The 17,285-nt window shown below is 37.4% G+C and overlaps 1 protein-coding gene across 1 annotated transcript in view; it reads left to right on the forward strand.

Annotated features, from left to right (window-relative positions):
* Nucleotides 1-17,285, forward strand: part of SH2D4B (SH2 domain containing 4B) — a 192,460-nt gene that overhangs the window by 106,772 nt on the left and 68,403 nt on the right. Inside the window, exons 5-6 of the mRNA XM_027861213.1 lie at nt 4,313-4,529; nt 7,447-7,571. Coding sequence (XP_027717014.1) covers nt 4,313-4,529; nt 7,447-7,571 — 342 coding nt within the window. The remainder of the gene's footprint in view (nt 1-4,312; nt 4,530-7,446; nt 7,572-17,285) is intronic.

Consider the following 17,285-nt stretch of genomic DNA (forward strand, 5'->3'; position numbering starts at 1 on the left):
CCATTATGCCTCCCTAGAGTGTCTGCCCTATAACAGATTTAGTCCAAGGGCTATGTTTTCATGACCAGAGCAGTGAGGACTCTGGGGCACTCATGATTCAGCCCAACCTGCAATATCTGGAGTTTCTTCCATCCTTGACATTCACAGAGCCTATTTAACAGCTTCAGGGGAGTTTCCAGCAACTAGCTGACCATCTGTTGGGCAAGTCCAGGCCAGAGCCTAGAAATTCTAGGGCTAATGCCTGAAGTAGGCTCTCCATAGAGATCCATTTTCTGTGATCTGCTGACTATGTAGTCTTTTTTCAATAGGCTTCCCCTGTCCTGAAGGATTCACTACCTTTGGATTCATAAAGGGTACCCTCCTCATCCCTGGCCTGGACTTGACATTGGAGTGATAAAAAAATCTCACTATAAGAAATGTATATGGGCTACAGAGAGTAGGGCATGAACAATTGTTGTCTCACTGAAATTAACCAGGTCAGCTCTGATGATTAACCCCTCTAATCAATTGCTATGCAGCCGGTCCTGAATAAATACTTGCTGACTGTCTGTGCCTGAGGGTCACCTCGGTGGTACCTTATGTACACTGAGCTAGTTCTGATTATTCCCTTTCTTCATCTTTGCCATGCTAATGCCCCAACAGCTGATCCCTGGATTTTTAAATGTGCTTTATTTTAAACTGAGGGCATACTAGGAAGCTGACTGCAGAGCAGATCCATGTTGCGTTGTCTTCTGCAGGTGCACAATCTAACCAGGGCTTTCTGCTACTGATGATGCTACTTTTTCTGATGGAAAAGTGTAAGAATTTAGAAAACAAGCAAGCAATAAACCTGGTAGTAATCTGGCCCAGATTTCTGCACTGTACCATTTTCTCCCTTATTGTATGGAGTGAAACTAGATAGATAAGTTTATTTGACTTCTTTTTAACAACCAGACCCTGAATGACTCATTTAACCAATCCGTCTAGGCAATAGGGTTCTCATCTTTAAAGAACTGGTTCACCTCTGAGGACCCTTTTAGTCCCCATGCTTTATAATTCTAAGAGGAGAAAACGTTGATGACATAAAGGGACAAACTGATTTGTCTAGCCCAATTCTTTCACATAATTTGAGTCAGGAACTTTATCACATTGATCTTTGAATCGACAAGTATTTATTAAGTGCATACTATGTACCAAATACTTTGTTAGGCACTGAAGACACAAATTTCTGCCCCCAGGAGTTTACTCCCTATTGGGGGAAGCAGTATCTAGCTACATATGAATTCAAATTACATACAGAGTAATTATGAGGCAATTTCAAATTGAGGGACATATTAGTAGCTTAAGGATAAGTAAAGCTTTATGTGGGAATTACCATTTCAAATGAGCTCTGAAGGAGGGAGGGGATCACACAAAGTAAAATTAAGGAAGGACTTCATTCCAGGAATGGCATATAGACTGTGTAAATGTACAGAGATGAGAGATGGGTTTTTGTGTACAAAGAACGGTAAATAGACCAGTTGGCTAGAAAGTTGAGTGATTCAGAAGAAATAATATATCATACATTTTCCAAGGATAGCCAGAACCAGATTGTGAAGGACTTTCAATGCCAAACAGTTTGTATGTTATGCTAGAAGCAATAGGGAGCCATTGGAGTTTATTGAGTATAGTGGGGGACGTGGTTGGGCCTGTGCATTAGGAAAACTATTTTGTCATTGGTATGGAAGATGAACTGGGGAGGGTAGAGGCTTGAGGCAGGGTGACAAAATGTAGTGCTATTGGGGAAAGATTGGTGGTGGTGATAGAAAGTGAAAGATTAGAAAGATGTGTGGAGGGGGAATCAACCGGGCTTCATAGCTCATTGATTATGGAGATGAAGGAAGATGGAGAATTGAGATTAACAGAAGTTGCAAGGATGATTGTACACTTGACACAGTTGAGAAGTTTAGAACAGTGGGTTTTTGGGGAAAGGTAATTGGTTCTCTTTGTATCTGTTTTGTTTGAAGCATGTATAGGACATTCAGAGAAATATCTGATAGGCAATTTATAATGCATGATTGGAGCTAGAGGAAATACTAGGAATAGATATATCTAAGAATCACCTCCCTAGAGATAATTGAACTAATGGGAGATGATGAGATTAATGAGAAAGAGTATGTGTGCCTAACAGAAGGCCCAGGACAGACATTTGAGATATTTCCACAATTACAGGGACAGGGCATGGATGATGAATACAAGAAAGTACAAAGAATAGTCAGGAAAATAAGACAGAACCAGGAGATTTAGTATTATGAAAACTCTGAGAAGGGAGAATATCCCACAAGTGATGGTGGTCAGCAGTGTCAAATATTGCAGAGAGGTCAAAAAGGATGAGGACTGAGAAAAGGCCATTGTATTTGATAATTAGAGATGATTTGTCACTTTGACTAAAGCACTTGAATGATGACGTTAGAAACCAGATGGCAAGAAGTTTCCTAATGAACTAGAGGATAGAAAATGGAAGCAAATATGTCACTAGCATTTTTAAGGAATTTGGCCATGGAAGGAAGGAAAAAAAAATATATATATGTATATGTGTGTGTATATATATATATATATATATGTATATATAGGGCAATAGCTTGAGGGACAAAACAAGGTCAGATAAAGGTTTTTTTTTTATATTTTTGAAGGAGACCTTGGCATGTTTATAGGAAGAAAGCACCTGCAGATAAGAAGTAGAGTGAGAATTTTGTGCGGAGCTATTGTATAAGCAATCTAATGAAAGAGAGAGGAGGGGATGGGGTCAAGAATTCAAATAGAGGTCTTGGCTTTGACAAGGAGGAGGGCCTCCTCCTCATCCAAAACTGGAATAAAGGATGAGAGAGTAGAGAATGCACTTGGGATATTATAAGAGTTGGTAGGAGGAGAGGAGGTATAGGTAAGCCCCTTCTTAGGAGATTTCCTTTCTGGTGGGAGTAGGGGAAGCAGATGTGTTCAATTCAATGGAGAACCAGAACATTAGTATATAGTCTTAGGGCTGATATAACTGTTATGTCACCCAGTGCCCTAAGCAACCCAATTTTCTGCCAACCAGAAACTCACTCTACTGATACCATAAAGATATATCCTACTGTGCTGGGTGAAATTTAGTTTTACAGATTTTCATCATTGTTTTCATTGTATTGGTTCCTATTACATGGTGTTTGGAGCAGGCATTAACTAGGACAAGAAAAATTCCTCACATACCCATAAGGGAACACTTTTCAACAGGTTGCCCTTTCACAAGTAGGGGAGAAGACATATATAGGAACATATGTGCCCAGAGAGTATGCATTATGTAGGGAGCATGCAAGGCCAAGGCAATTTACACCTCTGAAACTAAAGAACCTCCAATGTCTAATGGTGATTTAATCATACTGTTTTTTTTGTTGCTTTCTGCTGGGTTTGTCCAAACTATGCTGGGTATCCCTATAGAGCTACTGCTATAACCCATTGCTGCCTACTAGTGTTTGGATATTTTGTATCTTCTTTACCATGAGGGTAAAGGTCTTTTGGTTTTTAGCTTGAAGTCCCAGGGGACTATTTTAGCTCTTTTTGTTATGCAGAACCCGGCCAGATATTCCTAGCCAGCTATCTATAAAAGCTCTTAAGCATTAAGTCTGTATTTTGGGTCATTCATTCTAAATTCTTATCGGACATAAAGGAGGAAATTCCTTTTTGCTCCTATAACTCCTCTATATTTCCATGATGTCACCTGTGGTTTATGCATATGACAGGGTCTGGTTGGAGAATTTTGAAAGAGGTTGTTGACCTTTCCCACTCCTTGACTACCTGCATGCAACCAGGTTGCTACACTGTCTACATGTGCTTTTTTTTTATGACTCCCAGTTTTGCAAATCTGAGGCACTTGACTTATTTGTGGTATGGGTGTTCCATGTTTCGGATCTTCCATGCCATAGATCTGTTCACACATTCAACAGCACCAAGTCCCTCTAGTTTCATGTGAATGTATACCCAGGACACATTTTCGGCACAGCCACTGACTCTTTGTTCACATGGCTGTAAGCAGAGTTCCCAACCCATTCTCTTGAACAGCCAATCAACATTGACTAGCTTTGAGGCTACTTCTACATCTACTTCCTTTACAATGCTACTGAACTGTGAAGGAAATCTTTTCCAAAGGGAACAATTATATATATATATATATATATATATATATATATATGTACATAATTCCCTCTTCAGTACCACAGCATCCTTAACTCTTGAATATAGGCACTCAATAAATATTTGTTTATTGATTCACTATTTTTGAACATCTCTTTTCCCTACCCTCTTTTCTCTTTTTCAGTACGCCGTTCTAAAGCTGCAGATGAAGAACGGAGACGGAAAGCTCAGAGAGCTCGGGATGAGTACCGTCGGCACTCACTTCGAGCAATTCAGAAAGGGACAGTTGCTGGACTCAGCAACATGTTCCAAGAAATTGGCTTGTACAATGAGCAGGAGGCAAAGCTCAATAACTACCATCCTAGCCCCACTCCGCCAAAGTCCCTCCTTGTGCCTGTTAGGTAGGTATCAGTCGATCAATTAATTAAACTAGCATTCATTAAGACCTTACTTGTGCCAGGCACTTTGCTAAGTGACAGGCATACAAAGGCCAAAACAAAATAGCTCCTATCCTTAAGGTGCTTAATTCTAGTAGGGGAAACATGATCATATGGAGAGACAATTGAAGTGAATTTGTTGTTGATTGAATCCATTGTTACTTCTTAAAATATGTCACTCACGTATTTTACTTTCTATGGATTTCCAAAATCTTTGCTTTTAAGTTGAAATATTGGAGATGAAAAGATTTGTCAGAGGTAAAGATTAAAAGTATCCTTCTTTCAAAGAAAGTATTGTTTTGGTATGCGCCATTCACAGTCTATGTCAGCTAAAAACTGAAGACTCTTTCAGAAGACAGCCTTCCATTAACATTTTGGACTGGGGAATAAATAATATGAGAGACAAACTGGCTACAGTTAAAAGTAAGCCTTATAATAATGTAAGATATGGTCCAATAGTCTAGAAATAAGTACCTCATTGCTTATGGAAACTATTTTTTGAAATGTATCAAGCTCTAGTGTATCCATTGCAAGTCAGAGTTTTTCCCAGAAAGGTTCTGGTATCTTTTGAGTTCTTAATAAAAGCTGATCCTTCATCTGTCTTCCAAATACACACGAAATGCCCTAATGGAACATATGCAGACCTAGCTGTAGGGTAGCTTTTGTATAGTTATCAAAAACTCCTCTGGGATATTAGGACAATTACACAAATGTGATGACCAAGACAGTTCAGCCAGTATATGGAATTAGAATTTAGAGTCCTGGCAATGAAGACTGGACAGTTCCTTTATCATTCCCCACCCCCATCTGCTCCATCTTGCCAGTGTCAGTCACTGTAGCTGTGATGTGTAACTGGGGAGTAAACTCAGAGGAACGTGTGTCTCTCTCTGTTCAGAAGTGTTTGGCTTTGACGAATAATCTCTTTGACCAGCTGGACTGAGTTGCTGAAACTCACTGCTAAAGTGAACTGAAATTCCTAGCTTGATGAAGAATCAAAGTGAGCCATCTGAAGGGATAGCAGGCTCTTGGACCTTGCCAGGCTGCTGACGGGCCACCTGTCTGAGCAGTCTTTCTCATTATTTTTATTTTTGTGAGATGCTTAAATCATTTGGCCTTCATGGAGACAGAAGAATAGAAACACTAATGAAGGCAGTAAATCCTGAAGACAAGTAGCTGTAAGACCGGATAGCAAAGTCTCACCTCTCACTAAATTAGGTTGCTGGCTACAGAGCGCCATATTTAGTAGAGCATTGGTGATTTCCCCCTCCTCCCTGGGGCTGACTAGAGGTTTTGAGAAGAATGTGATATTATGACATGGTGCTAGATGCTGGTCCTTAGCCCTTCCCCCTCAACCTTTTCAATATTACTCAAATATTTCTTCACTCAAGTACATTATGGTTTCCTTATCTTTTTTTTATTTTCCTTTGGGAGATCCTTCCTCAAGGCAATATGCTGTTCTAAGTACACCACAGCCATTGTTGGATGGGGGAGAATCTCTTGATTTCCTTTCCTGTCTCCCATTTCCAACTCTAATTTTGTTATGTGAAACATAATTGATAAAGATTATGTTTTTCTTGGTAGAGAAAAGCAAGGAGGTTAGACAGGGTGGGATGGTGTGCAATAAAGTTTTTTTTTAATAAATCAGTCCTCTATTCTTTTTTTAATAAAGTTTTATTGATGCCTTTTGTTTTTTACATCTTAGTTATTTCATAATATATTTTACCTGCCCACCAAGAGAATCCTTTTCTTTTCTTTTCTCTTTTCTTTTTGTAGGCAATGGGATTAATTGACTTGCCCAAAGTCACACAGCTAGTGTCAAGTGCCTGAGGTCAAATTTGAACACAGGTCCTCCTGACTCCAGGGCCAGTGCTCTATCCACTGAGCCACCTAGCTGACCTGAGAATCCTTTCTTGCAACAAATGAGAAATTGTTTTAGTAAAGTTGGCACAGCAACTACATCTAATGACAGCATATGCTGCATTCTACACCAAGACTTCCCCGTCCCCCATTGCATCTAACCTTAGTTCAATTACCTTTTACCATTATTTTCAATGACATAATAGCAATCATCATGTTCACTATTCTACAAGCTTTGTTTCCCTTGTTCAGCAACAGTTCATAAGAATATCTCATTCATTCCTTGAATCTTTACTGTGATTTGCCCTTCTAAGAGTTAAACTTGATGTTTGTTTATTTCTTTCTTCATTTACTCATTCACTTATCTACTTTTTTGGTATGTTTTGTTTTTTCTATCATCTTCATTTCCATATATACTCCTTCTCTCCCTCACTTAGAAAATCCCTTGTAACAAAATAAAATAAAAGAGAAAAGAATAAAAACCCCAACATATCAATATATGCAATATTCCATTCCCATAGTCTCCCACTTCTCCAATGAAGACAGAGAGGTGCATCTTCTCATCTCTGGTAGTTGTAGTTTTTCATCTATATTGTTGTCATCATTGTATATATGGATTCCTGGTTCTGCTTATTCACTTTGCATCAGTTCACATATTTTTTCTCATGCTTCTCTTCATTCATCATGTTAATTTTTTTAACAGTACAGTAATAGTTAATTACATTCATTGACCCAATATGTTTTTAGTTCTATCTTGCCTCCCTCCATTGCAGTCAGTGCAAAATTGGAGAAGTAGGGTAAATAGCAATAATAGCAAGGAGAGAGGTGAATCATTTGGAATGCTAATCCTTAATATTTTCCAATCACAATGAAAGTATTTTGGGGATTTTTTTTTGTGTTTGGAAAAAATTTCTGCTTTTACTTTGTTCTATGACCCCAAATTAGAGTTCAGTGAGGTTTGTTGATTCTCAGTGAATGCCCTATGCTCCATATTGATGTCTATCTCTCTCTTTTTTTTTTTCAGGGCCTGGGAACGGCCCCTTCGTCCAGTCTCTAGAGATGTCATCATTCGCTGGTTTAAGGAAGAGCAATTGCCCCGCCGGGCTGGCTTTGAGAGAAACACCAAATCCATCGCCCCTTGGTTTCATGGTAGGAATGTTTTTAATTTTTCGAAGGAACAATTTAATATATTTGTCTCTATTTCTAGATATGAGCAAAAGTGGATTGATGGCAAAATTCTCAACTAATGAAGGGGTAGAAGAGTACCTGAAATGTCTGACTTTCTTTTCAATATGTAAAAGTGCCAAAGCTTCAGAAGTTAATACTGTTCTACTGAAAGAGGTGTAACTAAGGGGAGTAGTTATGGTTTTGTCTAAGATGACAGCATCTTCTGTTATCTCCACATCCCATGGTGTAGACAATACCCTGCCATGCATCCCCATAGGTATTTGGAGGGATGAAAGCCCCAGGAGAGTGCAAGAGAATAAGAATCCTAGTAGTTGAGGTGAGGAGAAGAGTGGGAGAGAAGAAGGAACTCTTTCTTCCCCCCTACCTATCCAACTCAGCCTTAGTCCTCTTTCTATCCTATCATCCTCTGCCCTCCATTTCCCTTCTTTCTGAAACGTTCCTCTGTTGCTAACTAACTCTTTTTCATCCTCAATTTCTTTTTTCTCAATTCCTTTAACTTCTGATACTCACTGAAGCTTAGTTTTCTCTGGGTACTCTCTTCAAGGATGGAAGCCTCCATCAGATTCTCCATCATACCGGGCTAAGAGGAGGAGATGGCATACTCGTTGCTCACCATGGCTACATTCAGACCCTCTCACTATCTCAGTAACTACTTCTCCTGCTTCAAATTTACCATAACTTTTCCTGATCTTTGTTTGCTTTCATTGATGTATTTCTAAGTCAATGTTCTTCCTCCCAATAAGCTCAATACTGAACTCAGTCTGCTTGATGTCAATCCTTATTGGCTTTGAATTCCATGATTTCTTAGTTCCTCTATTCCCATGACTACTATCATCCCATAGGTATCTATTTAAATATAGTTTTTTTTAATGAGTAGATTCAATAATACTGTCAAATTTAGCTAGTTAGATTAAGAATTTAATTTTTGTTATTTTTAAAAAAGGCAAATTCATGGTTGTGATCCAAATCTCTGATAAAACATAAACCTAGTTGTTTGTATCAATTCATTAAGGGTGTCTGGGTGATACTTTGCCATGGGATCAAGTTTTGGTATTGAAAATGCCAGCCTCAAATTTTTATTTGATGACAGCAATGTCACAAAGGGTAAGGTGGTTGCATGTGGAGTCCACAAAGCTAGGGTGATGGTGTTTGGATGGATAGGCTGAAACCAACATAGTAAAAAAAATAGAGTTATGCATCCAAGTTATTTTTATTTTATTTTTTAATTTCATTGCATATTTCACAATAATGTGTAAAAAATTAACAATCATTTTATTTTTTTGGGCAAGGCAATTGGGGTTAAGTGACTTGCCCAGAGTCAAACAGCTAGTAAGTGCTATGTTTCTGAGCCTGGATTTGATCTCAAGTTCTCCTGACTCCAGGGCCAGTACTTTATCCACTGTGCCACCAACCTGCCCACAATAATAATTTTTTAAATATGTTGACTTCCAAATTTTGTTCCTCCTCATCCCTCCCCCTCCCTGAGAGAAGTAATTTTATACAGATTATACATGTACAATCATGTAATACATTTCCATATTTAGTTATTTTATGTAAGAAAACTCAAACAAAAAAAGGAAGAAAAAATTGTGTGTTTCAGTTTCTATTAAGAGAATACAAGTTCTTTCTCTGGAGGCAGATAGCATTTTTCATCATGAATCTTTTGCGATTATCTTGGATCATTGTATTGCTGAGAATAGCTAAGTCAGTCATATTTCTTTATCATACAATATTGTTGTTACTATGTACAATGTTCTCCTGGTTCTGCTCATTTCATTTTGTATCAGTTCATATAGGTCTTTCCAGGTGTTTCTGAAATTACCCTGCCTGTCATTTCTTGCAGTACAATAATACATTATAATCATATGCCACAGCTTGTTTAGCCATTCTCCAATTGATGGGCATCTTCTTGATTCCCAATTCTTAGCCACCACAAAAAGAGCTGCTATAAATATTTTTGTACAAATAGGTCCTATTCCCTTTTTTTGATGTCTTTGAGATATCACTCCAATATCTTTGAAGAAAATTCCAAATGGGGTCATGGAGAATAGGACACAACTGAAGCAACTGAACAACAACAACAACAACAACAACAAAAACAACAAACAGATTGTTTTCATGATCATCACTTTGTAATGTAATTTGAAATTTGGAACTACTAAAATGCCTTCCTTATTTATTTTTCATTGATTCCCTTGGTGTTCTAGGCTTTCTGTTGTTTCTGATGAATTTTGTGATTATTTTTTCCTAGTTTTATAAAATAATTTTTGATAGTGTGATTGGTATGGCACTAAATAAGAAAATTAACTTAGGTAGAAATGTCATTTTTATTATATTGGCTTTTCCTATCCTTGAGTAATTCATATTTCTCCAATTGTTTATATCTGTCTTGATGTAAAAAGCTACTAAAAGTAGCTGTGTTGATATAATCCCTAGGTTTGTCATGGTAGATAGATTCCCAAGTATTTTATATTGTCTACAGTTATTTTAAATGGAATTTCTCTTTCTATCTCTTCCTGCTGATTTTTTTGGGGAGTATATAGAAATGCTGATGATCTATGTGAATTTATTTTGTATTCTGCAACTTTGCTGAGGTTGATAATTGTTTCAACTAGTTTTTTAATTGGTTCTCTAAAGTTCTATAAATATACTATAATATCATCTACAAAGAGTGATAGTTTTGTTTCTCCATTAACTTTTTTATTCTTTGTTTTTCTTGTCTTATTGTTATAGCTAGCATTTCTAGTACAATATTGAATAATAGGGGCAGCTAGGTTGCACAGTGGATAGAGTGCCAGGCCTGAAGTTCCAATCTAGCCTCAGACACTTACTAGCTGTGTGACCCTGAACAAGTCACTTAACTTTTTCACCTTAGTTCCTCAACCATAAAATGAGTGAAGAAAGAAATGGCAAATCTCTCTAGTATCTTTGCCCAAAAAAACCCCAAAAAGAGTCACAAAAAGTTGGACATGACTGAAAATCACTGAACAACAAATCGAAAAATAGTGGTGATAATGAACATCATACTTCACCCCTGATTTTATTGGGAAGGCTTAAAGTTTATTCCTGTTAGAGAAAGTGCTTGCTCTTAGTTTTAAATAGATGCTACTTATCATTTAAAGGAAGACTCCATTGATTCTTATATTTTCTAGTGTTTTTTAATAGAAATGATATTGTTGTTTGTTAAAGGCTTTTTCTGCATTTATTGAAATGCTTATTTGTTTTTTATTGGTTTTGTTATTGATATGGACAGTTATGCTGATAGTTTTCTTTATACTGAACCAGCCTTCTGTTCATGATATAAATCTCACCTGGTCACAGTTTATGATTTTGTGATATATTGATATAATCTCCTTGCTAACATTTTATTTAAAAATTTTGCATCAATATTCATTAAGGAAATTGGTCAATAGTTTTCTTTCTCTGTTTTTGCTCACTCTGGTTTAGTTATCAAAATCATATCTGTGTCATAAAAGGAATTTGGCAGGACTTTTTTATCTATTTTTTCAAATAGCTTATGTAGCATTGGGAATAATTGTTCCTCAAATGTTTGGTAGAATTCACTTGTGAGTCCTTCTGGTCCTGAGATTTTTTCTTAGGGAACTCATTGATGGAATATTCAATTTCTTTTTCTAATATGGGGTTAAGTATTATGTTTGCTTTTCTATTAATCTGGGAAGCTATTTTTTTTAATAAATATCAATCCATTTCACTTAAATTGCTAGATTTATGGCATATAATAGGGCAAATAACTCCCAATAATTGTTTTAATTCATCTTAATTGGTGGTGTTCACACTTTTCATTTTTGATATTAACAATTTGTTTTTTCTTTTCTTTTTTTAAAATCAAATTAACCAATGGTTTATCTATTTTATTTTTTTCATAAAACCAGCTCATAGTTTTATTTAATGAATAAATTGTTTTGTTTGTTCAATGTTCAATTTTTTTTTAACTTTCATTTTTATTAATCTCTCCTTTGATGTTCAGGATTTCAATTTTGGTACTTTGTTGGTGATATACAGTTTTTTTCTCTCTTTCTATTTATGTACATATTTTGAGATATAAATTTTCCCCTAACTACTGCTTTGGTTATATGGAGTCATTAGCTCTCACTTGCCAAATTCTAATTTTTAAGGAATTATTTTTACCAGTTAATTTTTGTACCACTTTTTCCATTTGTCCAATTCCATTTACAGGTGTTATTTTCTTCAGCATTTTTGTGCTTCTTTTGCAAAGCTGTTAAATATCTTTTCATAATTTCTTCCTCTACTTTAATTTCTTTACCTAATTTTTTCTTTACCAGTCTTATTTAATTTTGAAGATCATTTGGAGCTCTTCCAGGACTTCTTGTTGGGCTTGTGTCCAATTCACATCTTTTTTTTTTAAGCTTTGCTTGTAGCTATTTTGACTTCATTATCTTCTTCTCAGTTTATATCTTATTCTTCCTTATCACCATGGTAGTTTTTTATAGGCAGATTCTTCTTTGTTTGTTTGCTCATTTCTTCACTTAAAATTCATGTTAATGTTTAGCTCTGTTCTTGGCATGAGGGATGTAGGGGATCTATCTCAAGCTTTGGACTTCTTTGCACTTCTGTTTTTAGAGGCAGTTCTGGGAATTTGGAAGTTTTCAGTGCTTCATAGGTGATGTGATCTGAGAAGAGGTATGGTCACTGCTCTCATGATCTGCACTCTGTTCCTTACCCAGGAAGGGCCCCCAATCTCTTAGAATTACAATAAGTACTGCTCATCAAGGCCCTTACTCTCTTGGAACCAGAAAATGATGCTGTTCATCAGGGTCCCTGATCCCTTGGGGCCCAAAGTAATACTGCTCCTCTTAACCAAAAGTGCACTTTCTGCCTTTGAACTATGACCCAGAGGTGGGTATAGACAAAGGAGTTACCAAATCTGTTCCTGTGTCCAGTGATAGCACAGGGGTACCCTGTTGTCCCTTTCTGACCATTTACCAGGTCCTCTTACTGTCTCTGCCTTAAGAGATTTTGAAGCTGCTGCTACCTCTGTCACTATTACCTATTCGTACCACTGGTGTTTTGTATCCTAAAGAGATCATAAAAAAGGGAAAAGGACCCACACGTACAAAATTATTTATAGCAGCTTTTTTGTGGTGGCAAAGAATTGGAAATTGAGGGGATGCCCATCAATTGGGTAATGGCTGAACAAATTGTAGTATATGAATGTAATGGTGCTATAAGAAATGATGAGCAGGTGGATTTCAGAAAAACCTAGAAACACCTACATGAATTGATGCTGAGTGAAGTGAGCAGAACCAGGAGAACACTGTACACAGTAACAGCAACAGTGTGATGGCCAACTTTGATAGACTTAGCTTTTCTCAGCAATATAATGATCTAAGACAATTCCAAAGGACTCATGATGGAAAATACTATCCATATTCAGAGAAAGAACTATGGAATATGAATGCAGATAGAAACATTTTCTCTCTCTTTTTGCTTTCTTATGGTTTTTCTCTTTTGTTCTGAGTCTACTTTCACAACATGACTAATGTGGAAACATGTTTAATATGATTGTACATGCATAGCCTATATCAGACTGCTTGCCTTCCTGGGGAGGGGGGAAGGGAAGGAGGGAGAAAAAAATTTGGAACTCAAAATCTTATAAAAGTGAATGTTGAAAACTATCTTTACATGTAATTGGAAAAAATAAAATACTATTTAAAAAGAGTTAATATCTGGGCTATGCCTGGCAATTAGGACCATCTATTCTAATTAAATTCATTTAATTTAAGTTCAGAAAGCTATTTGTTAAGTGACTAATCTTTACACTTCCCCAAAGTGAAAGGTATTGCACTGCAAATAAATGGGTTCTGTGTCAATGAAAATATTCATAATCACAGGCCAAATTCTGTGCTGAATCACATGCTGACGTGGGATATATGATCTGGTCGAGTTGAGGCCCACTCTTCATTCTAGGCTGGATTCCTGAGTGGTCCACTGCCTGCCACCTTTGAGCCCTAGTGGCTGATGAACTGACTTCTCTGAGGTTTATTTTAAAGGCCATTATTCCTTCTCTAATTCCAGGGTCTCTTGCTTCATCTCTTCTGGGGCAGAGGAAAGAACATACATTTCTCACTACTCTGCTATCCTGTTGCTGTAGAAAAAGCATGCAACTCCTCTATAGGTTTTCTAAGGATTCACCAATAGGAACTATAAGGAAAATATGAAAAGGTTAAAATAACTAGCAAAAAGGGGAAATGAGACAAACAAACCAAAACCCAGCCACTTACAAGCTCATGCACATACACAAGGTGCTAGGCTGTGATTCTTGGTTCTCCCCTTCCCTTTTCCTGCATTGACTGGTTCCCTATTTCTTTACTTCCCAAATTCTTTGGGACTTTGCTTCAATGGCTAATCCAAGCTTCCAGGTTCACTCATTTTATCTTTCCAACAACCTTCTGACTTTGTTGCATAAATACCATTATCCCCATTTTACATCTAAGGAACCCGAAATGATTGGTAGTAAAGTTAGGATTGGACTGTGAATCTCCATGGCATCAGGAAAGCATTAATTAATCATTTACTGTGAGTCAAATACTGTGCTAAGCACCTGGGTTACGAAGAAAAGCAAAAAGGCTTCATGAACAGAGCTATTTCCTCTACACTATGCTGAACACAGGGATTCTCAGACTAAATCTATCAGCCTTTGGGGAGTCCCAATAAAGCACTAGACACTATACAAGTGGATCTCCCCAAATTTAATATTGTCTCTCCCCCTTCAACTCCCACCTGTTTTCATGAATCTATCAGTCACCTAGGTAGGTTCAGTCTCTGCTGTCTGAAAACTACAGAAAAGAAGTAAGATGAGCAGTTGGCTTAAGATCAGAAGATTTGGGGAGAAATGCCCTGAATCTAGAGGCCCTTCCATTACTATGAAGGCAGGAGCCTTCTTTGGAGCTGGTTTGTTTCCAAATTCTGATTGATTTAAAGAAGGAAATATGATAGCAGAAATAGCTGTATCTTACATGAAGATGAAAAGATTTCACATTCTCTTTTCCCTGAACACAGGGCCTAATCACAGTATAGGTTTTTTCATATTTTGTTAAATGTTTGCCAAGGAACACAAAAGGATATCTCCTGTGCCTTTGATTGAAATGAGATTCAGTGCATTGGTAAATTGGTTTTATTGTTGATTCTCTCAAACTCTCCTTTCTGGCCATTCCTAATTTTTTTTAAAAAAGCACAAAACAAAATCAAAACCTAGCCATAACCCACCAAATCACAACTATTTTGAGGGAGATGAACCCATTATCCTGGCTTTGCCAGTTACCAGCTGTGTGAATGTGAACAAATCATTTGACCTCTCTGAGCCTCAGTTTCCTCATCTGTAAAATGAGGATAATTTGCCACCTACCTTACAAGGTTGTTGTGAGAAAAGTTCTTTGTAGACATTACAGTTGCTACACAAGTGTGAATTATTATTATTATTGTTTTAAAATTAAATGTGTTGCTAGAAACCCATGTTTGAATATGCACACAAGCAAACTAAATAGCTATATTTAAATGACTCAATTTCAAGGCATAAAAATAATAGTTACCTTGATTTAGTGCTTTAAAGTTTGCAAAGTGCTTTATATATATGCATACACACATATAATCTCATCCATCCCTCTGAGTCTTCATCAGGATTCTTTATCTATTTATTTTCAATCGCTATTCCCCCTGGTGTCTACTCCATTCTTTTGGTTCTACATTTCCCCTTCCCCCTCACCAAATGTTATGTCCGGTTCTTGCTGGTCCTAAATATGTTCAATAAGAACATGTGATTGTTAATGTGTTAATAACAATGTTGTTAGCAAAAGCAATAATAACTATAATAATAAGGTAAAATCAGAGCAGGGACTGAAGTAATTTTTTTTTAATATACGACTTCTAAATGCCCAGTTATTCCTTTTTGTGTCTTCTACCTGTTGGTCTAAGCTTCTGGCCTTCATAGAGAAAGTAAAACAAAGCGGGTGCAAAGAGGGGGAAGGAAAAGGGTGTGATGCTCAATGAATTTGTTAAGGATTCTGGCAACTGAGGCTTTTAGAAAGACTGCATGTGGTAACCAAGGACATTTCTCTCTCTCTGCAAAGTGAAGATTTTCTTAAGTTTCACTTTGCCCTGAATGTCCCCAAAGGGAAAGTTGGGGCTGTTTAGTCTTTCAAAGAAAGGTAGAAATGTACAAGTTGTGACTGATTATTTCTTAGAGCAACTAAGAGAAAGTGATTGGTTGTTGGTAGTTAGAGTCAATGTCAAGAGAGACAAAGGCTCACTGGGACTTGTTTTGGCTCAGTCCTTGGATAAGCAGAGAACTCGGACTGCATTTGGTGCTATGAACCTTAGCCCTATTGGTGAAGGCATCTCTGTGCAGAGTGATGAGTTCAATTCTATTATTTCATCTCAGCTCAGTTCTATCAGGTTTTGACCAGTAACCAGAGACTAGCAGGGAAGCGCCCTTTTAAGAAACCAAGGGAGTAGGGCCACTGGGCCCAGGCAAGCATATTACAAATCACTCACTCCTGCAGAGCCCTGTCTGTACCCTAAATTTACTCTGATCAGCTCTCCCATTAACTTATAGGCAGGCTTTCCTGCTTTTATTCAGACTTCCTTTCTTTGACCTCATACTTCCTCCTCTATGTGTTCTCATTCACCTTGTTGAATTGGCGTCGTTTTCCAGATCCCATTGTTATGTGCACTATCTCACCAAGCTCCCCAGTGTGTGTATGTATGTATGTATGTATGTACGTATGTATGCATATGTGTGGGCGGTTAGCAGGCAGAGAAGGAAATAACAAGCCATGTGCACAGGAAAATACAAAAATGAGAGTATTATAAGTACATAGGAGGAGTACAAAGTGCTCTGAGATCAGAGGATTGTAAAATCCTTGAGAGCAGGGTTAATTTAATTTTGTGTCTTTGTACCCAGTGATTAGCACTGTGTCTGACACATAGGAGGCACTCAATACATGCCTGTTGGTTTATTGGGACGAGGGAGAGATAATTTCCCTCGGGCAAACGATGAAAGGCTAGAACCACTGGGTACCAGGTGAAGCCCTCTGCTGCCCTCTGCTGACACTGGCCTCTCTGCCCAGGACCCAGCTAACTGTCAGTTCTAATTCCTTTATAGATTGTGGCACATTTGATTTAATTCAACTTCATCAAGCATTAAGCTATCAGGAACACAAAGAAATACATGGCATGGTGTCTGCCCTCAAAGGGCTTATAGCCTGTCTGAGACAATGAAACATAGATACCTCAAATGGAGACCAATGCAAGTATATGTGGCACCAGCGATGATACGTGTTTTAAAGGTTAGGGGAGAGAGTAGAGTACTGGAGAGTACTAGGCCTGGAGTAGAATATTGGGCCTGGAGACAGAAACGCTTGAGTTCAAATTCAACCTCATACATCTGTTAGTCTTGTGATTCTGGAAATATAACCTCTTTACCTCTATTTGCCTCATTTTTTTTTCATCTGTAAAGTGGGGATAATAAGAGCACTTACCTCCTAAAGTTGTTATGAGGATCAAATAATTGTAAAATGCTTAGCAAAGTGCTTAGAACATAGTAAAAGCTATATAAATGTTAGTTATCATTATTATTGTTGTTGTAGTAGTCTTTGTTGTCATCAGAATAGTTGTAGTAGTAGTAGCAGTAGTAGT

The sequence above is a fragment of the Vombatus ursinus genome, unplaced genomic scaffold (genome assembly GCF_900497805.2).
Source record: "Vombatus ursinus unplaced genomic scaffold, bare-nosed wombat genome assembly UNPS02000749.1, whole genome shotgun sequence".
In the NCBI taxonomy this organism is placed as follows: domain Eukaryota; kingdom Metazoa; phylum Chordata; class Mammalia; order Diprotodontia; family Vombatidae; genus Vombatus; species Vombatus ursinus.